The sequence below is a fragment of the Abramis brama genome, assembly GCF_963993115.1.
Source record: "Abramis brama genome assembly, chromosome: 3".
NCBI lineage: Eukaryota > Metazoa > Chordata > Actinopteri > Cypriniformes > Leuciscidae > Abramis > Abramis brama.
This window is the reverse complement of record NC_139965.1, coordinates 20,855,963-20,879,441: the sequence shown is the minus strand read 5'-3', so window position 1 is coordinate 20,879,441 and position 23,479 is coordinate 20,855,963. Positions and strand designations below refer to the sequence as shown.

Below are 23,479 nucleotides of genomic sequence, written 5' to 3'. Positions count from 1 at the left end.
CTTTCCATGTTTTGTGTGTGTGTTACTCTCAGGTCTAGAGAGCAGCACTCTTCATCCCATCCCATCTTCCATTCCCACCATGAATGTAGATTTTGATGCTGTATTTGGGACTAAAGCTTCCAATAGTGATGTGAAGCCATCAGCTGGTAAAATATCTCACAAGTGTGATCTATTCATAACTGCGCTTATTAATCTTTAAAAGTTTGATCCTTGCTGTGGCGCTTAAAATCTGCAAAACTTAGTAACCTTCACCCAAAATAAATCTCTTCTGCTGGTTTTGCTGTATGGTGAGTTTGTGGAGCTTTGCTGCTGGAAAGCTGAAACGAATTTTGCAGCCGGCTGCAGCACCTGCCCGCCCGACTCGGTTCTGGAGAGATTGGGAATGTTCTTTGGGGAAACGCTCATGCTTTTTTTTCCCCCCACTTACTCGCTCACTTCGCTGCTCTGTGGCTGTGGACAGTCTGTTATCATCCCTTCATCCATCCACTATGTGTGTGTGTGTGTGTGTGTGTGTGTGTGTGTGTGTGTGTGTGTGTGTGTGTGTGTGTTAGTGGTGCTGACTGGCATTTTTCTCCATCTGTTAATCGCTTGTTACACTCCTTATCTGAACACAGACGCACACACATTTCCACTCACCAATATACTCTTTCTCTCTCTGCCCCTTTTCCTTCCTCTTTTTAATTTCCTTGGCCTCTTTTTTCTTACCTTTTGCTCTTTTTGTTTGTCTCCAACCAACCCTTTTTCCTTTTTTTTGCTCTCTTTCCTGGGTTGTGATGGCTGATCTGATGTGGTGAGTGTACTTTTTTTTTTTTTTTTTTGGCCTCCTTGTTCCTGCTGGCGAAGCAGGAAGTAGAACTGTATAAATATGGCATGTGTCAGCAGACTGCCTCTCTCGCTTTCTCTCATTTACTAAAAGAATTAGCAAAAGGCCCTGTGCTATTTACCATTCGAAAACCATCAAAGGCCTCTTCAATTAATGGAACTGTTTGAGTCAACATGAAATGACATTCACAACAGTGCTATTTTAGTATTGTTTATATACAAATATAGTAGAATATTTGTTCATATTTTGCATTGGCTTTTATTTTTATATTCCGTATAAGACTTTTGATATGAATTGAATTGTAGTAAAAAATCTATATAGTAAAAAAATGTAGACAGAGCTGATAGCTTGCAGTCAATTGTAGAAAGGGTAAAAAAAATGTGTGCATGCTAAAGTTCAGGCTGCATTACCTACCATAGATGTCCAAAACGAAGATTAAATACCTATTGGTTAACATTTAATCAATATCCTGTGTTGCCTATGTGATGTCAGCCAAAAAGGGAAAATCATTTAAGATTTATTACATTTTTAATCATGCACAATAAGACCTGAAACATGTATTAAGAAGGTAAATGAGGCCAGTATTTTGTTTTCCTGTTGAATTTAATGCCTCAATAAGAAGAAAAAGGGGATGTCATAAATTTCCAGTTTCTTTAAGGTCCCCTGCCATGTTATTTCCTCTTAGATCTCAGTGTGGTTCCTCCCATCCTGACCTCATGCTCTACTCTGCATCTCTGTGGGTCTTTTGTCATGCCATGAGTGGGCTCACAGGGGCTCATCCCCGCTGCTCACATCATTATAAAGATCAGCAGGACTTCAGCACGCTTTCTCTCTTCCTACTCCTGTTTGTCTGCTCTATAACACTTATGATCTAACCAGCCCAATGCGATTAAGTTTCCAGCAACTAGCAATTTATGTGTCCATGCTGAAAGTGTTACAGCTACTCAGTGTGACACTTTCACCTCCATTGAGAGTGTATGATATTTCATGGACAGTTATATTGAGTTGATTGCGCTGATCCTGTTTTTTCTTTCCCAAGACCAGTAGAACACAGAACACTGATCTGATACTGCTGTTCATCTGTACAAATTAAATTTGATCCTTAACAATCTTTAATCGTAACAATCACGACTAACACACAGTAGCGAATTTGGTTTGGTCAATTCTAACTGATACCTAATTCATTAAAAAAACTCAACACCGCAGAATTGGTAACCAAACGTATGATGAAACGTCCTTAATAGCTTTTATTGCTGGTCGCTTGATGTGTCGCTTCTGGTTAGGTGCCAGTCTGCAGCAAAAATAAGTGGTTTGTCATTATCATGCTGCTTTTAATGGATTCATCAATGGAATAATCAGTCTTTTTTTTTTTCAGGTTATGATGCGTTAGGAGACTTGTTGAAGCCCACGGTGACGGTTCACAGTCAAGTTCCGGTCATGTCCCATCACACAGACAGTAAACTGCTGGCCAATGACCTGGACTCGTCTCTGGCTCACCTCGTAGGCAGTGAGTCCCTTTCCCTCGCAGCATTATTTGTCTGTTTGTGTGGCTTTGTTTTATTTACTTGGTCATAAGTCCCTGACCTTCAAATTGCATTTGTGCTACTCTACTGAACAGAGAGTCAGCAGCCATATGGTGCTAGATGCTATGTGTGTGTGCTTGTGGGACAGAGATGAATTAAACCCAGCTTATGGGAAATGAATAAGTCTCTGATGCCTCCACTGCTGTAAGTCTTCCAACATTACGCTGATGTGAGGCTGTTTTAACGGTCTCTTCTTTCTCGCACTCTCTTTTTAGACCTGCAGTTTGGGGGGACACTAGTCAAAAAGTGAGGATTTACATTTAATTATCTGAATCATTTCTGGTTGTGTGCTTCAACCTGTTATACGAGGCAGTGTCTAGCTTCTCTGACTCTCTTTGTGTGTTTGCATGCAGATCTGACATGCATTGGACTCAGCCTGGAGAGAAGAAGTTGACTGGTGGTACTAACTGGCAGTCAAAGACAATGAGCAGCACCACTGCCTGGAGCCCCACCCCCCTGCCACCCGCTGCCATGCCACCTGCCGCCATGCCCATGCCACACATGGTGAGAACACACACATGCATGCATATACACCAACACACAAACACTCACTCACACACTAATATACAGCCATCTAAACATACTTGCACTACTGTTCAAAAGTTTGAGGTCAGTAAGATTTTTGAAAGAAGTTGCATTTATTTGATGAAAAACATAGTAACATTGTCAAATATTAATTATATTAATATATTTTTATAATTATATAATTATAAAAATATATAAAAATATTAGTTTTGGACAAAGGACACTAAACTCTATAATTTACGAGGCAAATAATTTCCTACATCTCTGTGCAGTTTTTATTGTCTCTCATATCACTCTGCAGTCTATTTCTTCTCACATAACAATAATTTCCACTCAATATTTCATGTCCATTTATTTATTAGTACTGTAGCCATGTAAGTAGGGTCATAACAAAATTGTCCTGATCACCCTGTGACCGGATGACTGGACATTTAACCACTACTTAATATATACAGACATTCTTGCAGATGTAAACAGACTTATTCTCACACACACATAATTTCAACTACTCTTAAACTTATAAACATAAAGGAATCCATCTGCTGGGAAGCTCAATTCACAGCAAATATCCAGATTTCATTTAGATGTCAGTAGTGTTGTGATGGCAAGTTCTACTCTTATTTGCTATTGTACTATAATGTGTATTTTCAGGAAATATGAGTGTGAGTGTGTTAACTTTCTGTTCTCAAGCTGTGTGTATTGATCCAGTCGGGCAGGTGAGATGTTAGTGTGTTCTGAGACAGGAAGGAGATGAGATGATTTAGCTGTTTATATGTGTTTTTGGCGCCTCTTCTGTCTCACTCAGGGCGTTCAGTGTAGATTGAGCTCTGAACTGCATGAGTTGAGAGAGAGCAGATGTCTGTGAATGACTAACCTTCAATGTCTTTCTTTCTGTCTCCTTCCACCTTTTCTTTGGTCTGCATCTTTCTGGCCTGTTTCTCCCCGCGTCTAACGTCTTCATCTTTCCTCACTCTGTATGTTTCTGTCTTTCTCTCTATCTTCTTTCTTGTGCTTAACCCAGCAGACTGGAATGTTCTATACTAGTTATGTAAGTACCTCCTATAACTGAAAATTCTATTATCTTGAGTATCATTTGAGAGGGATCGACTCTTATTCCCTCACTTTTCTCTCTCTTTTACACTCTCCTTCTCCACACCAATTTTTTTTTTTTTTATCTACACCTATTCAGTCTAATGAAATAGGTTTTCAGTAAAGTGATATGAATCATGGTTGAAAATGGTTAGTTGTTTAGAAAAGCTTGCGTATATGAACGAAAATGAATGTTCATGTACTTTGAAGCAACATACAAACCCCTGTCAAATTATAATGTTCACTTGTATAATTTAAAATGATTGATTTTAGTTTTTACCGTTTTTAATGTATTTAGACAAAATAGTAAAAAAAAAAAGTTTATAGATTAAAACAAAAGCGTAACAAAACATCACAGCATTAGACAGATTTTTAATATTGGCGAATCCTTAACTAATAGTAATAATTATGGCAAAGCTGTTAATAAAATGGTGCATTGTTTTTTTTATGTGACTTTTTTTTAGCTTGAGCTTGTTTACCACAGTGACTGTTTGTTTCATCTTGAGACTAATTAAAAAACAATAGTTTGATGTCTCTTTGAGTCTCTGGTTCCAGACCTTATGACCTAAAGGCATTTTTTACATTTTGTGTGAAGAGGCTGAAAATGGATACTCTGTGTGAATAGGCCTTTACTCTGACTTCCAACACCCTCTTTTTCCACTTCATGCCTGATAAACACAGAAAATGTCATATGTTGATTTCCCTGTGACATATAGATGTTTGTTCGGTCTTTCGTGCCCTTTCTGTAGCATTTGATGCATTCATCTTTTGACTTGCAAACCAGACCTGTGCAAATGTGTGTTTAGGGACTGCATTTTACGTAACTTGCTTACAATTCAAAACTGATGAATACATGCTATTTGCCATTGAGTAAAAATCAATGCTTGTCATGTTCAGAATAAGGTGTCAAATGAGGTGTTAGGCTTTTAAGTGCATGACAGTTATTCGGGTAAGTAAGTGTTTTAGGGAAAACTCTTTCAGGCATACACTACCATCCAAAAGTTTGGGGTTGGTAAGTTGTTTTTTAATGTTTTGGAAAGGCTGCATTTATTTGATCAAAAATCAAAAATTACTATTTAAAATAACTTTTCTATTTTGATAAACATTTTAAAATGTAACCGTTTCCATTTATGCAAAGCTGAATTTTCAGTATCTTTACTCCAGTCTTCAGTGTCACATGATCTTTCAGAAATCATTCTGATATGCAGATTTTCTGCTTAAAAAGCATTTCTTATTATTATCAATGTTGAAAAGAGTTTTGCTGCTTAATCATTTTGTGAAAACCATGATTGATTTGATTAATTGAAAGTTCAAAAGGAAAGCATTGTCTTCACTCTCACTTTTGATCAATTTAATGCATCCTTGCGGAATAAAAGTATGAACTACTTCTCTCTCTTTTTTTTTTTTAATGACACTGACTCCAAACTTTTGAAGGGTCATTGTTCAGTGAAACTTTTAGTAATAGGAATGTGTCAAATCCTTGAGTCATATGTTTTTGCTCCAGTGTTGCATGTGTTGAGTGGACCAGGAAATCGATGCAGGAAAGTTGACATACCCCTGACCTGTCGCGGGTACAAAAGAGTGCAATTAAAGCAGATCTTTAAATGAACCTGATTAGTGAGCACAATGGTGTTGAATGAGCATACAGTAGTGTTTGATCAGTATGTCGTTGTTCGCTTAATCAGTGCAGCATTGTTTGATCTGTCATCGCATTGATGGTTGATTTGTGACTTTTTTTTACCCACAGGCTCCTGCTCCCATGGCGTTTCCCATGACAACACCTCAAGTGCCTGTGTATGGAATGGTGAGCACTGCGACCTTACAATTAAATGGTCAGTGGCTGAAAAGAAATGAACACTGGATGTTATGTTTGTGTGGATTTAGGTCCCTCCTCAGCTGGGACAGATGGGAGGGGTTCCAGTGATGACCCAACAACCCATGCTGTACAGCCAGCCTGTTCTCAGACCCACTAACCCTTTTACCCCCATCCCCGGAGCCCAGGTACACACACACACACACACACACACACACACACACACACACACACACACACACAGCTCCATGACTGTGGCAAGTACACAGATGCTCCATTGACAGACATTTAGTACTGCTGCATTCACACTATTACTGAGCGATTTGATGCCGTTTTCTTCATTTATAACTCTTTGTGTGTCTTTTTACAGATGCAGTTCATGTAAGCAGCACTTCAGCAGAGCGCCAAACAAGACGTCTGAAAGGAACACCAAGCAAGTGAGAGGAGGATCCGAATACCACCGGATAAAAGGAGGGCGAGACAAAAAGAAAGAGTGCATATAGAGAGAAATGTGTTTGTGTCAAGAATGCTTACCTCACTGTCTGAAACGACTCACCCAACACACACACACACCAAATGAGAGTGCACACAGCGTTTCATTTCTCATCTCTTGAGGTTTATTTCTTTCCTGGGGCACTGTGTCTACTGGCAGGTGTGATACATCATGGAAATCGTGGATTTTATTGCCAGTATTAAATTACCAGGCACCAAGCACTCTTTTTTTCTTCACAATTAATATTAATTAAATCTGAAGCCCATTACAGTGGACTTTCTGGTACTTTCATCTTTTGCTGTCTTATGAAGGTGCCTGTGCTGAGTTCAGGAAAATGCAGGTTACTAGATCATAAACATGTTTAAATGGTTCATTAACACAATGCCCTGGCTTCTCATTTCAGAACAGAAAAGGAAAGAATTTGACCCATTATTTAAGGTGCTCTGCACCCCCAAGCACTTTACACATGCATTTATGTGTAACATAATATACAACATTGAGACTGTCTCTTATATCTAGAACTTTAGTAGTCTAATGTTAACAATTAACATGTCTTACTGTTACTGATGGCGTCTGTGCTGCTTCTTTGTTTATACTGGTTTAGGGGTTGTCGTTTCAGACACGATGGTGGTCTTGCACGCACGCACATTAACTGTTGTTACATGAGCCTCATGAAGAGCCCCCTCTTACTGGCCTCCCACCTTGTTTTGTCACTTCCAGGACACTGATAAACATATCTGCTCCTGCTCTTCTGTGTGTTATCCAAACATGCATGTATTTACGACTACATCTCACACTTTGAGACCACTCCCACATGTACCGCCCACCTTGGGAGCAGGTGACCGGAAGCATTGGAGAAAAATCTGTTTCTAATAAGGGTTTTGTTCAATCCTTTGTTTTTTATCTTTTTTTTCCCTAGAAAGCATGTTATATATAGATATATAGATATATTTTTTTCATGATTATTTCGGAGAGTGACATTAATCTTGGTCTGTTTTATGTTGCCAAATTATGTACATTTGTAATTCGAAAAATGCCATAAGCTAGCTCCTGTACCCAGCGCCTGACATCACGATTCTTTCTCGTGTTTGGAGTTTGCCAACTTTGGAACCAAAATCAATAGATAAAATCTACTTTTAGTCTGTTTTCGTTCAGTTCCTCAAATGCGGGGCACTGTTAACAGGGTATCTTTATTTTTGCTTTTGCAGCCAAAGCATTTTCTATCCTGAAATCCCTTTAACCCTTTATAGAGCAGGTTTCCACTCCAGCCTTTACATCATCCCATAATTCCTGCTTTGTTTCTTCATGCTATGTTTAGTTTTTATTCTTCATGGATTGATGGAATGGCAGTGGAGATACAGTGTGGTTGCGGTTGTGCCATAGTAAATTAAAGCAATAAGCCCTGTGAAGCCGTGGTTTACAGTGATTTTAGAATCTTACAGTGAATTTAGAGTGATTTTAGAATCTCCACTCTGGGTTGTGTTTAACAACGCCGCTTGGCTGTTCTAAAATCACTGTAAACCATGGATTCACATGTTTTTTATAAAACAGGATAGAAACGATTCAGACATTTAATTTATTGGTATATCAAATAATCCTTCTGCCAAGCAATGCAGTTCTTAGTTCCACCTGTGATAAGCCTTTTTTATAAGAAAAAAAACCCTCCTCTTTACACCTGTAGGGCATGTTATAGAGCTGTTACGACATGTTTATAACAGTCAGTCATGTGCACATTGTTATCAGAATGGTTTTTGGGATTTGTAAGCTTAAGACATGCATCCTTTCGCATTTATTTGCACCAGGTTCAGCCCATTTTTGGGTAGTCCACCCAAAAATGTTAATTCTGTCATCATTTACTCGCCCTCATGTCGTTTCAAACCTGTATGCGTTCATTTCTTGTGCCGAACACAAAAAAAATATATATTTTAAAGATTGTTGATACCAAACCGTTTCGGTTCCCATTGACTTCGATTGTTTTTGTTCTTATTTTTTTATACAATGATAGTCAAAACTGTTTAGTAACCAACATTCTTCAAAATATCATCTTTTGTGAGATAGAAAGTTATAAGGTTTGGTTGGAATGATATGAGGTTGAGTACATGATGACAGATTTTTCTTTTTTGGGTGAACTATACCTTTAAGTCTGAGTTTGACCTTCCAGCAGGTCAAGTGTGGTCATCGCTTGCTTGTGTGTGTGTGTTGCTAAAAATCATCAGCACAAGTTCCACACCGTTGCTGTAATACGTGCTGTGTGCTCCCTTCTGAAGAAACAATGTGCATCGTGTTTCTCTGCTTGCTTATTTCTGTGTGAGTGGGTTACTAATTCCTTGTTGAGTGACTCTTAACAAGCTTGTGAGTTTATTCTCCTTTGAGCGCTGTCAGGGTCCAGCTGCTTCAGACCGAATGCTTTTTATATGCAGGCTCAATGATGATACTCTCGCTGGGTTTGCAAGGTAACGGGGCACTGAGGAGCGATGTTGTTTAATTAGGGTCTATTACTATTCTATTATCCCGTCACCGGAGGCTGTGTGTGTGCGTGAGCGAGAGAGTGAATATATGATTGTGAGCTTCAGGGAGGGTGAAAGATCTCAAGATGTGCAAGGGTTCTATCACGAGCCGGGGTTTCCATGGTAATCTTCAGTTTCTGGTCCTTGGCACATGCCGTTGAGCACAGCTTTTCCACATTTTTTTTTTCTTTCAGCCATATTTTGTCTTTTTAAAACTATAATTAAAAGCTCAGCATGCATTAGCAGCCCTGCCTGTGGTGAAGAATGTGTCTTAAAATGCACGTTTATTTGGCAACCTATGAGAGTATCGCTTTTGGATTAGCCTACACCAAAGGCCCTTTTTAAAAAATAAAATACTTGGTTTAGCTAAGTTAAACCAAGTTAAAGAAATAAACTTTCATGTATATTTAGCACCACCACTGCTATGCAGAGAGACGTTTCCTACGTTCTTGTTCTCACAGCTCCCCCGTGTGGTCACTGTGTGCCATGTTTCATATGAACAGCTGGTAGACTTTGACCCGAGTCTTTTGTTTGGTGTTTATGGGGCGGTTGTGCACACAAAGCAAATGTCTGAGTGTATTAGACTCACCTCTTTTAGCTTGAGCACTCAGCCAGACTGAAGAGCAGCCAAATCCAGAGTACTTCTGAACTACTTAGCCTGATTTCATACGCCTTGGCTCGTCTCATTATCTGGCCTGGGAAACTCAGCTCAGCAGCGGCCTTTCAGAAACGATGTGTCAGCGTGTGCCACACGTCTTAGACCTCTAGTGGGGATGCTTGGTGTTCAGGATCCTCTTCACCTTTGCGTTGTCTTGTCATGGAGCTGTCCTGGCTTTAATGGCTTTTTTAGTGGGCTATATGTCTGCTACATTCATATAAGCATCGTTTTATCCTTATTTTTCTGTTACAGAGATATATGCAGTATATATTTAGAAATATGTAATCAGTAGAAGCGCCATCATCCCCGTGTATCCGCCCAGGGGAGCAATGCAGCAACATTTTCTAATCTATATTTATCATAAAATGCCAAAAAAAAAGGAGAACCTCCATTTATGCTGATTTCCTCACTGTATGTTTTGTAATTTATTGATGCAGACCATAAGGAGTTTATTCAGCATGGTGAAAATGAAAAGCAGAAATTGTGGGATTGTGTTTAATTTTTTGTTTTGTTTGTCTTTCATTGACATAAATAAAGTTCCTTTTCATTCCTGAGTTGTTGTTTATTTTTTGTTTTGTTTCATTTTTTTTTTCTTCCTCTGCCATTTTGTTCATCTGATCAGACTGAAGCCCTGTTAAATCCCAAGCAGGGATTTATATCATTGCTCCCGAGTTCTTTTTGGATGACCTGATGTCCGGTTCTTTTTGTTTGCTCTTCTTGAATTTCTTCTTGAAATTGCACTTCATGCCTGCCTCATGGCCCATAATGCAGGGTTTTTAATGAACGCACGTTTTAAATACCTGGTCGAATTTGTATAGTGCCGTGTTGTGTTGTTTTCGCGTCTGTCAATGTGATTTCTGTTGAATCTATTGCACGAGTTTCACTGCAACAGGAACCACCTGTTTATTTCTTTGTAGCACTTTTTGACAGTGGACTCGGAAACTGCAAATTCAACCAATGTTTCTTTGTGAATCTTCTGTTTTAAGACCAACTTGGAGCTGGATATAATGTGTGGAAAAGGATGTACAGCAATACCTCCCATCTTGTGGTCCTTTTCCCCAACTTTACAGTCCATCTACATGATAAAATGGTTCTGTGAGAGGTCAAATTAGTATTTGCTATTCACATCACGACATTTAATGTGATTCTTGTAATATATGGCCAGACATTCAATTCGGTTTCATTAGTTACTAAGTAACTAAATGTAGTTTAGATTATTTAACCCTTCGCTCTTGATTTGAAGCAGTAACTTGAGCTCAGCCTTAGTGCAGTCAATGTTTCTTTGAATATGTATCGTTGGGGAACAGAATCAGACATGTCTGGTTGTGCTTGTACACCAACTCTCTCAAGTCTGCTAGAATGCTTGTATCGGTTGTCAGTGAAACCTTTAATCTGTAGCTAAACCCGAGTCAAACCCCCTCATCATTGACGTTTCATCTGCAACTGCCTTTGGTTTCCCCGTGAGCTTCATGAACCACACAGCACTGGTTGAAGCCGATGATCTTATGATGCCAGTCCTCTCCTGAACTGTCTTTTGTACGCTTGCATTGCGATGCTCAACCCAGGACCAAGAGATGTGATGGCTTTTACTCCATTTTCTTTTGATCGCTTTATAATTTGTACCTGTTTTCTTGCATGTTTTTGTATCTGACATGCCTGGGAAAGTTTCACAGTTCCATGTAACGTTTGCGAAGTTCTATTAAATATGGTGCTGTTTTTTAGTAAGCAGTCGATGTCGTAGTGATGGACGGGTTCTGTGTATATTTGTTACTTTTATGATTTATCAGTGGTTGGTTGTGCTGATCTGGTATGTTATATTCCTCCTTGCGATTTTTGCTTGAGTCAGTTTTTGTAAGTTCTTTTATTCTTACTTTCTGTCTCAGTCTCTGACTGTTTTGTTGTCTGTATTTGTGAAGAAAATGTATGGTTGCAACTTGCAAGCCTCTAACCTGAACCACGAGTGAATGCCTGGTGAATAAATGGAATTAACGCTCGCGCTCACCGGTTTCTTAATAAAGGACATTTTTAACAGATTTCACCTCGGCTGCTTATTCTGAACATCTATTAATATTCATCTCACAGTCAGGACTTGTATCTGACTCCATTCCTCAAGGTTTCTCTTCTGCAGCTTGTTTATTAATTACATCGAGAATCCTTACTTTTGTAGTTTGTGCCTGTCAGCTGTTTCTAAGATATAGGCTAGTTTGAAATCAATTTTTTGCTCGATGAAAAGTTTGTGCTTCCACTGTGGCTGTGGATCTGTTTCTCTAACCCGAATCCCATCCTTATAGCTCAGAACACGACCTTTTAAAACAGCATCCAAGCTGTGAGTGCTACCTTTCGACTTTCATGACTCAAACTGACCGTATTTGCAAAAAAAGCTTTCGATAATTGGTTTGTCCTATGTATACACTTCAAAAAATTTGGTGTTATTCAGATTTTTTTTTTATTTAAAGAAGTCTCTTCTGCCCACCTCAACTGCATTTATTTGATCAAAAATACAGTAAAACAGTAATATTGCGAAATATTATTAGATTTTAAAATAATTTTCTATTTTAATATATTTTACAATTTTATATTTTATTCCTGTGATGCAAAGCTGAATTTCCAACATCATTACTCCATGTCTTCAGAGTCACATGATGCTTCAGAGATCATTCTAATAGGCTGATTTTCTGCTCAAGAAACATCCTTTGATGAAGTTCAAAAGAACGTAATTTGAGGGGTTTTTTTAAATCAATTTAATGCATCCTTGCTGAATAAAATTATTTTCTTTAAAATCAATAATATGTCATTTTCAAGTCGTTCAATAAATGGCACCATTTTTAAGTTATAAAATAAATTATACAAAAATAATAATCAGTTATCTATCAGTTATGGGAACACTTGAACGTCAAAATCTTTATTATTGATCGTAAAACAGCAACATTGGTTGATCATAATGTAATCAGATACTGCAGATACATTTATTTAACTTAGAAAACTATCAAATTAAAGAAGCCACAATATGCCACACTGAATTTTAATAGGAGACCAGAATAGTACACAGCTGTTCACGAGAAATTGCAGAATAGAACATTTTATGAATTGTTTAAATATTACATTTTAATATGCATGCATGTATTCATTTGAGAAAAAAAAAAAAAAAAAAATCAAGTTAAGTAAAAAAAAAAAACCTTAACCCACCTTGAAATTAGCTTTTAAAAAGACAGGTTTCAGTTTATTCTGTGGCATTTGTAGATGGTTTTGCTGTGCCCCCCACCCCCTCTCCCTCAGGAATGTGACACCCTCTCCGACTGACCCCAACAGCTGTAAGGAGAGAGAGAGCACATGACACTGGCTATTTTAAGAGTTCATTCAGTCAACTCATTCAAACATCTCTCTCCATATCTCTCCCTGGACGTGGTTGTTCCTTCTGGATCTCTCCTCAGCTGAAAGTTCTGGACAGGCTTCTCAGGGGCCGGGCAAGTTCATAAGTACCCGAGACGAACGCAGGACAGAGCATATCAACAAGGAAGAGTCCAGTGATATAGTCAAATCAACCAGAATATCAAACAGGCCAACATGGCTCTACTGTGTTACAACAGAGGCTGCGGGGATCGATTTGATGCTGACAAAAACTCAGATGGTAATTATTATTATTTAATTTTTTTTTTTAACTATTTATCAATCTATATTGTAAAAAAGAAAAGTATAATCATATAGCCTACTTTTTTAAGTAAACTGAATAATTTAACTGTCTAAGTGAAGCTCATGGTTGATATTACAGGCCTGATGTTACATACCAACAACTTTTAAGAGTGACATAACTGCAGGAGATCGACGAGAGAGACGAAGTGTTTTATAACTTTCTGTGCTAGACCTGCTGTGAAGCTGTTTTGGAAATTGAAATATATAAATAGAACTGAGCCGACAGCTGATGGCAGTGAGAATGAGAGCTGCTGGTTTCGGGGGCCACAACTTAACTTTGATTTCATTTAGGCCTCCAGCTAACTACCATTTATAACATGTTTTCTTTGTTTTATTTATAATATTGATAGAAAGTCCCCAGCACGTTTTGAGGTGTTCTAATTAAATGTTACTTCTATAAATGGCTCATCTCCAAGCTGTCCATGTGTTTGTCTATGTATATATGCCAGTAAGCAAGGCGTGAGTCCTGTTGAGTCGAGCTCATTAAAAAAAAAAGGTAATGAGGATGGACTTCTGTAGATAAATGTCTCCTGCTAACCCATTTTCTCTCTCGCCACCTGAAGATGCCTGTCAGTTTCACCCCGGAGTGCCAATCTTCCACGATGCCTTAAAGGTGAGCTCAGACTGTATCTTTGTGTGCACAGACCGCCGGCTGCTCGTTCTAGCGCTGGCATAACCTGATAAGCACATTTTCGCGTTTGCCTGCTGCTTAGGGAGCCTAATATTCATGCGTTTTTGTTTTATTTTATTCTTGGCTGTCTGATGTGGTTCTTTGTTTGGGTTATTCTCCTCAGGGCTGGTCCTGCTGTAGAAAGAAGACGACAGATTTCTCAGAGTTCCTGTCAATCAAGGTATGCTAATAATGATAATCGTGACGGTTTCATCTCGCGCTGCTTTCCATGCCCTGCACTCGCAGTAACTACAGACTGGAACAAAGTGACAGAAATGTCTGAGACAGCCACACAAAAAGCCTTTGGTAACACTTAACAATAAAGCTCAATTAAATACACTTTATATATAGTATAAACGAACATTATTGTATTAATATGGGCATTGAGAGAGAGAAAGAGAGAGACAAAGACAAAGCTGGTTGAGTCATGAGGGGTTTTGGTCATGCTAGGAGACCAGCTTAAACCAGCTAAGACCAGCCGACTAGCTTATGCTGGTTTTAGCTTTCTTTTTTTTTTTTCAGCAGGGAAATCAATTAACAATTGTTTATTTATAAAGTAACATTACTGTAGATTAATAAATTATGTAAAATTTGATTTTATGATGACACCTGAATCATATTGTAAAAATGTCTTCAAATATGCTAATTTAATACAGTGACTCAAAAGCCCAATTGTCCACAACAAAAATTTGAATGCGGAAGTAAAGGATTTTTTATTTAATTTAAATAATTTCTACCTGGCATAGAAGGTAGTGCTTGGCATAACTACAGTGAGGAAAATAAGTATTTGAACACCCTGCTATTTTGCAAGTTCTCCCACTTAGAAATCACGGAGGGGTCTGAAATTGTCATCGTAGGTGCATGTCCACTGTGAGAGACATAATCTAAAAAAAAAAAAATCCAGAAATCACAATGTATGATTTTTTAACTATTTATTTGTATGATACAGCTGCAAATAAGTATTTGAACACCTGAGAAAATCAATGTTAATATTTGGTACAGTAGCCTTTGTTTGCAATTACAGAGGTCAAACGTTTCCTGTAGTTTTTCACCAGGTTTGCACACACTGCAGGAGGGATTTTGGCCCACTCCTCCACACAGATCTTCTCTAGATCAGTCAGGTTTCTGGGCTGTCGCTGAGAAACACGGAGTTTGAGCTCCCTCCAAAGATTCTCTATTGGGTTTAGGTCTGGAGACTGGCTAGGCCACGCCAGAACCTTGATATGCTTCTTGCAGAGCCACTCCTTGGTTATCCTGGCTGTGTGCTTCGGGTCATTGTCATGTTGGAAGACCCAGCCTCGACCCATCTTCAATGCTCTAACTGAGGGAAGGAGGTTGTTCCCCAAAATCTCGCAATACATGGCCCCGGTCATCCTCTCCTTAATACAGTGCAGTCGCCCTGTCCCATGTGCAGAAAAACACCCCCAAAGCATGATGCTACCACCCCCATGCTTCACAGTAGGGATGGTGTTCTTGGGATGGTACTCATCATTCTTCTTCCTCCAAACACGTTTAGTGGAATTATGACCAAAAAGTTATATTTTGGTCTCATCTGACCACATGACTTTCTCCCATGACTCCTCTGGATCATCCAAATGGTCATTGGCAAACTTAAGACGGGCCTTGACATGTGCTGGTTTAAGCAGGGGAACCTTCCGTGCCATGCATGATTTCAAACCATGACGTCTTAGTGTATTACCAACAGTAACCTTGGAAACGGTGGTCCCAGCTCTTTCCAGGTCATTGACCAGCTCCTCCCGTGTAGTTCTGGGCTGATTTCTCACCTTTCTTAGGATCATTGAGACCCCACGAGGTGAGATCTTGCATGGAGCCCCAGTCCGAGGGAGATTGACAGTCATGTTTAGCTTCTTCCATTTTCTAATGATTGCTCCAACAGTGGACCTTTTTTCACCAAGCTGCTTGGCAATTTCCCCGTAGCCCTTTCCAGCCTTGTGGAGGTGTACAATTTTGTCTCTAGTGTCTTTGGACAGCTCTTTGGTCTTGGCCATGTTAGTAGTTGGATTCTTACTGATTGTATGGGGTGGACAGGTGTCTTTATGCAGCTAGCGACCTCAAACAGGTGCATCTAATTTAGGATAATAAATGGAGTGGAGGTGGACATTTTAAAGGCAGACAAACAGGTCTTTGAGGGTCAGAATTCTAGCTGATAGACAGGTGTTCAAATACTTATTTGCAGCTGTATCATACAAATAAATAGTTAAAAAATCATATATTGTGATTTCTGGATTTTTTTTTTTTTAGATTATGTCTCTCACAGTGGACATGCACCTACGATGACAATTTCAGACCCCTCCATGATTTCCAAGTGGGAGAACTTGCAAAATAGCAGGGTGTTCAAATACTTATTTTCCTCACTGTATAAATATAGGCCTATATTAAACATAACAATGTTTATGGTATTTTACCAGACTTTTGCCATGTCTAGAAATCACACTTTAAAAATAACCGTACATTTAAATAATTTTGTCATCTTGAGGCACCCTTGGACGTTTTACATTCATTTATCAGATACTTTTATTAAAAGTGACTTATCAAATACCAAATTGTCATATAGCAGCCAAAATTAGCATTACTGAATGTTAAGAGCTAGTGCTACAAAATCTCAGAAACAAGTATTAACAGTACTAAAAATCAAACATTACTGAACGCTTTTGTCATTCACATTCATTCAATCTCAAACATGTCATTTATCTGCTCTGGGTCTGCTAATTATTTTTTTCCAGTCACATGTTGATTGGCGAGTCCTGTCTTGTGCTTGTCCTCTCAGGGTTGCACCCGCGGGCGTCACAGTAATGAGAAGCCTCAGGAGCCTCTGCGGCCGGAGGTGACGTCTGAGAAGGGAGACGTGAAGCAGCGCACTGGAGAAGAGATTATCTACCAGGGACCCAAATCTGCTGAAGCCCTGGAGAAAGAGAGACCCAGGTAAATTTGCAACTCACACACGCACATCGTGCTCTCACCCACCAACACATTGTTCTGAATACAAATTCATTTGTTTTCCTTCTCTGAAGCCCTTTCTTTGTCTCTCTTTTAAAAAGAGAAGTCATGCTCCTTCTGACTGTTGAATACAGACAGTGACATGTTTTTCGATTCCCTCCTCCTCAGCTCAGAAGAGCCCAAGGCAAAGCTGCAGGTGAAGGTCTCTCCCTCTCTGGCTCAGATCCTGGAGAAAATGGAGATCACTGAGCGGGAGAAGAGAGAGAAGCTAGGTGAGCAATCCCATTATTCCTATTGGTCATCATGCTCAGGATCACCTGCAACACAAGTACACCACATAAAACAAAACAAAGGTTATTAGAGTGTGTTTTACAAGGTCGGTCGTTAAAATAGTAAATTAGTAAATAGTTTTTCACTGCAGATTGATACTCATGCAGTGGTTCTTTACTGTTTTTTGCTCCAGAACCCAGATTTTAAATTGGGCATTAATTGAAAACCCAACACTAAAGTAAACAAAAATGTCCTTAAAATGATCAAATGAAATTCATTAGTTTTAAAGATGTATTCATATTAATAAAATCATTTAATATTAATGATACACACAAAAAAAGTCATAACATAACTTTAATCTTTGAAGTCAAAAACTCACAATGGGGTCATCAGAAATAATGTTTATCCATGCTGCAGTCCAACAACAACAAAAAATAATTAATTCTTTATTGAATTTATATTAACATCATACTTTTCTATGAATGAAGATTAAAAAAATATATAAATACATTTATATTGATCTTTGCAGCCGAAAATACACGAAAAATACTATTTTTGGCATAAATCATGACGTTGCAAATAAAATCTAATTCAAAATATGAACAAAAATTATAATTGAATACCAGTGATACTAAAATAACACTGGTCTCGAGTCCAAATATATGTGAAGCAATTTTCTCAAACCTTTTATACATTAATAAGCATATTTATTGATTCTACTCATGCACAACGATATGATTTTAATCATATTATTTGCTTTATCATTGCTTTTTGTTGGCAGTCAGCCGCACTGCTCTAGTGAAGTGTTTATGCAGAAGGTCATTTCAGTCCTTGGCAATAGCTGTAGATATGAGCTCCACCTGTCTTGTCCATACTCTGTCACTTTTATAGGACCCTGTTAAAACACGCACAGAAACACTGCTGTCTCTCAGGTCTGCTGTGTTGTCCTGTCACCTTAAGACGTAGTGTGACTATTGCAAATTTTGCGATTTTGTCGTCTTTTACAGTTTTTCTTATTGTTCAACTATCTGACTTTGTTGTCTTCTCTTCCTACTGTCACCTCTTCTGTCCCACAGAGAGCCAAATCGTCGTGGTTGGTGTTAAGTGCAAAAACACAGGATGCAAAACAGTAGGTGCTCATGTAATATGCAAATCACAATGAAACAAATCAGCTTGCTTAACAATATATACAGTTTAATGCCATCTAGTGGTTCTACTAAAGAATGACACTGCAGCGCTTCATGTACAGACTGAAGAAAATCATTAATAATCTCGAGTGTTTTAGTGTAACTTTGCTCCTTACAACTAGCTTCTAGATCAGCATTTGAATGTTGAATGGAGACAGAGCAGCAGATGAGAAAGAATTAATGACTTAATATCCCTTACTGGGATTTGACCCTAATGCCTTCTTTTAAAGCTTCCCTTCTCTGGGAAAGGATCATCTTTAATGGATTAGTTTGCTGAAATCCCAGAAGTTTATCATGTTAATTACTCAGCAGAGCTGTTCTTTAGTCCAGGTGAAAACTAAACCTGTATCAGCAGGGACGTGTGCTATTCAGAATTGAATGATTTAGCCTACATTTCATTTTTTTTAAATGTAAGTGTGGTAGTGTGTAGTTTTAAATAATTGTTAATATTTTACTATGAATAAGCAGAAAGCATATTATCATATATTGTTTGAAATGTCACCAATAGGAATTCAATTTAGGATATTTCATATATTGCACTGAATGTCATTTTATGCACCATGGTAGAAGAACAGTCTTTGAAATGGATCCATCCCAGACAACATAAGCACAGACATTAAATTGCAAATTTAATAAATTCCTCTTCCTGTCATTCCATTTTAGTACCCTGTCGGTCATGACAAATTAAATAGAAATTTCATCTCTTGAATTGAAAAGGAGCCAATTCTTAAACCTGACGAGCAGAGCCGTTCAGAATTGAAGGTACACTATGGCCCTCTAGCGGTTGTGTATAGACATGGTAAAGCTACTTCCTTAAAAATAAACTCCAGCTCAGCTCTACAACAGCCATATTTATAATGAACTCTGTTAGAGAGTTACATCTGTTCAATAAAATACCTTACTCACCTGTTGAGTAATAAAAACATAATCTATGCATCGCTTTTACAACATTTCAAATCCCTCAGTTCTCGCCATCTCCGAAAAGCCAAGGTTGATTTTTCACGATCTTTGTTCGCCTGCAGACTCTCCTCTGTTCAGGTATTTTTTTAAAACTATATTCCCTGAAGGTTGGAGATTTAGCTGCTCCATGTCAATCTTTCTCGCTCGTTGTGACAACTAGCCCAAGCCACTTCCACACCATAAACTTGTCAAAGTAGCCGAATCAATTTACTTATCTATTTATGAATATGACGAGACGCACACGGGCAAATGACGGATGTACGCAATTTCCCGCGAAAACCATCCCGCTTTGTCTAAAATATAAACACTTAGAATAGGCGCATAGTGAATCAACGTATGACAAAAACACGTTTTGGAAGAAAGATTGATGATGTATCGACTCATTCAATTTAGTTAATTAAAAAAAGAAAAAAAAAGTTACATACTAGTGTAGCCTACCTTTAATGACATATTGCTGGTTCTCTCAGACTAGTTAATGGTGTTTTTTCCTTTATCCACTGAAACAGACACGTATAGCTTTATTAAAGCTTCCTGCTCATTTATCTATTTGGAAGAGTAGAAAAATGAGTGTATTTTCAGGCGTGAAGGCAGTAAACGGATGACACAGAGCTTGTGCTGAGTTTAGGAGCATCAGCACTTTAAAGATTTGCTTTTGTAAATATGCTGAGTTACTGACTATGAGTGTTTCTCTGGAGCGATGAGAAATGTCTTTCTTAAGTGTGTGGTGGTGTGAGGTACATCATCTGTGTGTTTACTTTGAGTAGCTGTTCAAACGCTTGTGTGTGTGTTCAGATTTACCAGGGTCCAGAGACTGATGCAGACATCTGCTTACATCATCCTGGGGCCCCTGTCTTTCATGAAGGGTAAGAAAGCTGCAGAATCTGAGTCTTTATTTGGAAACAGGTACAGACAAACAGTTCCTGTATCTGTTAAAAATCCTACAGTACAAGTATGGCCTGTTTTTGTAAAGCTTTTCTCAGGGAACCATTCTGGATTCAGATCCACATGTGCAGTCCATTTCAACAAGAGATCATGATGCGATCGCACAAACGTGCTCTTGCTATCAGTACTTATGAGATGAGAGGGGAAATGCATTATAATTCACATCTGCTGTTCATTGTCTAGATACAAATACTGGAACTGCTGCTGCATAAAAACCACGGACTTCAACGCCTTCCTGGATCAGAAGGGCTGCACAGCAGGAAAACACTGCTGGATCCCCAAACATGTAAGAGCTTAGACTTTTTATGATCACTTGATAGTTGTTTACATGGACACACATTGTATAATCAGGAAACAACTGACTAACCCTCTCTGGAAACATGTATTTACTATCTGTATGTTTTGTTTGTGTTTGGTATGAAGGACAAAAAGAAAGTGGCTTGCCGGCATGATTGGCACCAAACAGGAAACCAGGTCGTGGTCACAATCTACGCCAAGAACTCCAGTCCAGAGCATTCCTATGTGGAGGCAAACCGCACAGTGGTGAGTTCAAATGAACCCGTCACCTCATCCCTTAAAAAACACGAACAAATCTGTGTTTTTGTCCATCAATACATGTCTCTTTGTTTTGTGTATCTGCAGTTAACATGCCACATTCAGTTTGAGGGTGACAAAGTGTTTCACAAGGACATCCACTTATGGGGGGTAAGATTGCTCTACATTCACAGTCTGTTATGATTTAGCAATGACAATTTCATTTAGCAATATAATCATATTAAATGCAAAAATAAATGAATGCAAACAATTTTACAAAAGTAGTTAAAATTACTTTTAAAGTTTATATTTATATTTTGAATTAGCTTTTATTTTTATATTTAAAATTTTAATTTTACTTTTTTGGCAGATACCGATAACTGATAATTCTTTATATTTGATAAATCTAAATCCAAATTTTTATATAATTTTTGAGAGCCTGATTTACAAAAAACAAAAGTCTCTCAATGTCCCAAGCACACAATTATAATGTTCTCATCATAATTTTATGTAGCCTGTATGTTTTAGTTTTAGTTTTACAGGGTTCCTATGTAAGTTTAATTTCCAGGTCTGGAAAAGTGTGGAAAAAAGAAAACAGAGCATGGAAAAATATTTCTGTTTCCAGACTATTCCCATATTTAGTTTTTTAAAATATAAAATTAAGAATTTCAAAAAATAAAGTGATAATTCAAGCAGAGTGATTTCATGGCAAAAGTTTAGTGATCCTTTAGTGATTGTCGGACACGACTGAATAAATTGAAGGTGCATATCCTCAATATGCAAAACTGTTTGTCTTTTACCATAAGTGAGTTTCTTTTAAATGTCAATAAAGGATTTGAACTCAAATGCCACTCAAACCAGCAACAGATAAAGGAGCAAATGATCATCTAAATCAGACTGTACTTTGCTGTTGGTATCAAACTGACGTGTCAAAGGTGAATATACAGTCAAACCAAAATTCATTCAGACTCATTCGACATTTCTCACATTATCACAGTTTATTCGCTATTTTTAGTTTAGAAAATGGTCATAAAATATGACAAGAACTCAGAGTTATCAAATCAGTTGATATTTCACTGGTTTTGGCCATCCTTCTGTTAGTCTGTCTCACAAAATGAATTAGGTTGAATCGCTGTCAGCTGTTAAATTTAAGTACACAATTAGATACTATCAATTTAGGTCAACTAATTACCAAGCAATGCTTAATTTTGTTCAGTCTGAGATGAAAAAAGCTTGCGTTAGCAATTAAAGAAAAAACACTTAAGCAAAACATGGTCAGGTCAAAGTGTCTGAATAATGTTTGGTCCCAAATTTTTATACATTTTACTGGTAGTCCACTGTATGAAGGATTTTTGGGTATATGTCACAGTTTACTTTGCTATCCTCACTTACATAAATGAACTATAGTGTCCTGCACCCACTAGTAAAAAAATATATAAAAAATTATATCTGGTGTCTGAATAATTTTTGGTTTGACTTTATGCAGGTTATAAAGCGTTAAGGTTTCTTCTTATCACTTTGAGTAAATCAGTGGGGAAAAAAACCCTGAGAAAATATTTACAGATGATTGTACTGTATAAATATAATGCTGTATGAATCATTCATGTTAAATATGGTCTGAAAAATCTAAAGAGAGGTTTGGAAATTTGACTATGGAAAAAAAAAAACATTTTCCATTTCAAAATATTAACAATAACAACACAGGTATACGTATTTTTCATGTATTTTTTAATCCCTGAATGCAGTCAATCTGACGTGTGTGTCCACTGCTGGTTTCTTAGGTGATTGACGAGAAGAGCAGTTTTGTGAACATGGTGCCCTCTAAAGTGGAGGTGACCATGCGGAAGGCTCATGCTGTCGCCTGGGGAAAACTTGAGGACCCCAAACACAAACCAGAGCCAGAGGTCACCAATGACATAAACAACACAGATCAGGAAAACGTCAAACCCGACTGGTACATCTCGGATGATGACATCAGTGAGTCTGACTGGGAGGATGATGATGATGAGGAGAAGGACAAGAAAGAGAGTGAGGAGAAGGACAAGAAAGAGAGTGAGGAGAAAGAAGAACAACAGGAAGATGGACCCCCTGAGCTAGAAGAGCCTGCTGATGTCCCTCCAGTAAAATGAACATTTATTCTGCGGTGCAATGGTTATGTTGCTTCTTTCGTGCATTTAGCCATTTTTTTAAGTGAATGTAGTTTTTCATTGTTTTTGTCTGCTAAAATAAATAAGAGAAGTCTTAATACTCGTATCCTCCAGTTGTGCGCACAGTTTCATAGAGAGTTTGAAAATGCACACTACTGTTCAAATGTTTGGGGTTGGTAAGATTATTTTTCTGTTTTGAAATAAGTATTTTATGCTCCCCAGTCCCCAAGGCTGCATTTATTTGATCCATACACACACACACAAAAAAATTATATTGTGAAACATTTGAATTTAAAATAGCTGTTTTGTACTTTAATACAATTGATTTTAAAATGTAATTTATTCATGTGATGTCAAATCTGAATTTGTAGCATCATTACTCCAGTCTTCAGTGTCACATGCAGAGGTTAAATTGGGCAGGAGCGTTTCATAGTGTTTGAACTTGGACTCAAATATAAAGAAATGCGGTCAGTGCTTAACTCAAGGAGTTCAGTGAAATTGGCCGTATTCACATAGGCTATTCGAACTTCCCGGATCAATATTCTTGAGCTAAACGTTGTTAAAACTCAAACGACACCTATTTACAATCACAGTAACCTAGACAACGAGCTACAACCCAATTCTCATCAC

At 38.0% G+C, this 23,479-nt stretch overlaps 2 protein-coding genes across 3 annotated transcripts in view; both read left to right on the top strand.

Moving 5' to 3' along the window:
* LOC311078807 (phosphatidylinositol-binding clathrin assembly protein) overlaps positions 1–10,045 on the top strand; it is a 54,492-nt gene extending 44,447 nt beyond the window's left edge. Inside the window, exons 13-19 of one of the 2 annotated variants that reach the window (XM_084107808.1) lie at positions 33–146; positions 2,199–2,330; positions 2,622–2,652; positions 2,760–2,910; positions 5,768–5,824; positions 5,905–6,021; positions 6,204–10,045. In XM_084107808.1, the coding sequence (XP_083963934.1) occupies positions 33–146; positions 2,199–2,330; positions 2,622–2,652; positions 2,760–2,910; positions 5,768–5,824; positions 5,905–6,021; positions 6,204–6,218 (617 nt within the window). In that variant the 3' untranslated portion in view covers positions 6,219–10,045. The remainder of the gene's footprint in view (positions 1–32; positions 147–2,198; positions 2,331–2,621; positions 2,653–2,759; positions 2,911–5,767; positions 5,825–5,904; positions 6,022–6,203) is intronic. The other variant, XM_084107809.1, reaches the window with a different exon arrangement.
* Positions 10,046–12,821: 2,776 nt separating this feature from the next.
* LOC311078808 (cysteine and histidine-rich domain-containing protein 1) lies at positions 12,822–23,111 on the top strand. Its single transcript, XM_084107810.1, has 11 exons — positions 12,822–13,119; positions 13,745–13,794; positions 13,976–14,032; positions 16,640–16,794; positions 16,978–17,081; positions 18,156–18,208; positions 20,019–20,089; positions 20,352–20,454; positions 20,592–20,711; positions 20,811–20,873; positions 22,484–23,111. The coding sequence occupies exons 1-11, from the start codon at positions 13,056–13,058 to the stop codon at positions 22,829–22,831; spliced, it is 1,188 nt and encodes a 395-aa protein (XP_083963936.1). The 5' UTR covers positions 12,822–13,055; the 3' UTR covers positions 22,832–23,111.
* The last annotated feature ends 368 nt before the right edge of the window (positions 23,112–23,479 follow it).

Bases quoted from the DNA above. Each gene is read 5' to 3' on its own strand.
- LOC311078808 (XM_084107810.1), top strand. From the start codon at position 13,056: ATGGCTCTACTGTGTTACAACAGAGGCTGCGGGGATCGATTTGATGCT. The intron at 13,795-13,975 runs GTGAGCTCAGAC...TATTCTCCTCAG, and splicing joins TCTTCCACGATGCCTTAAAG to GGCTGGTCCTGCTGTAGAAA. The intron at 18,209-20,018 runs GTAGGTGCTCAT...GTGTGTGTTCAG, and splicing joins AAAACACAGGATGCAAAACA to ATTTACCAGGGTCCAGAGAC.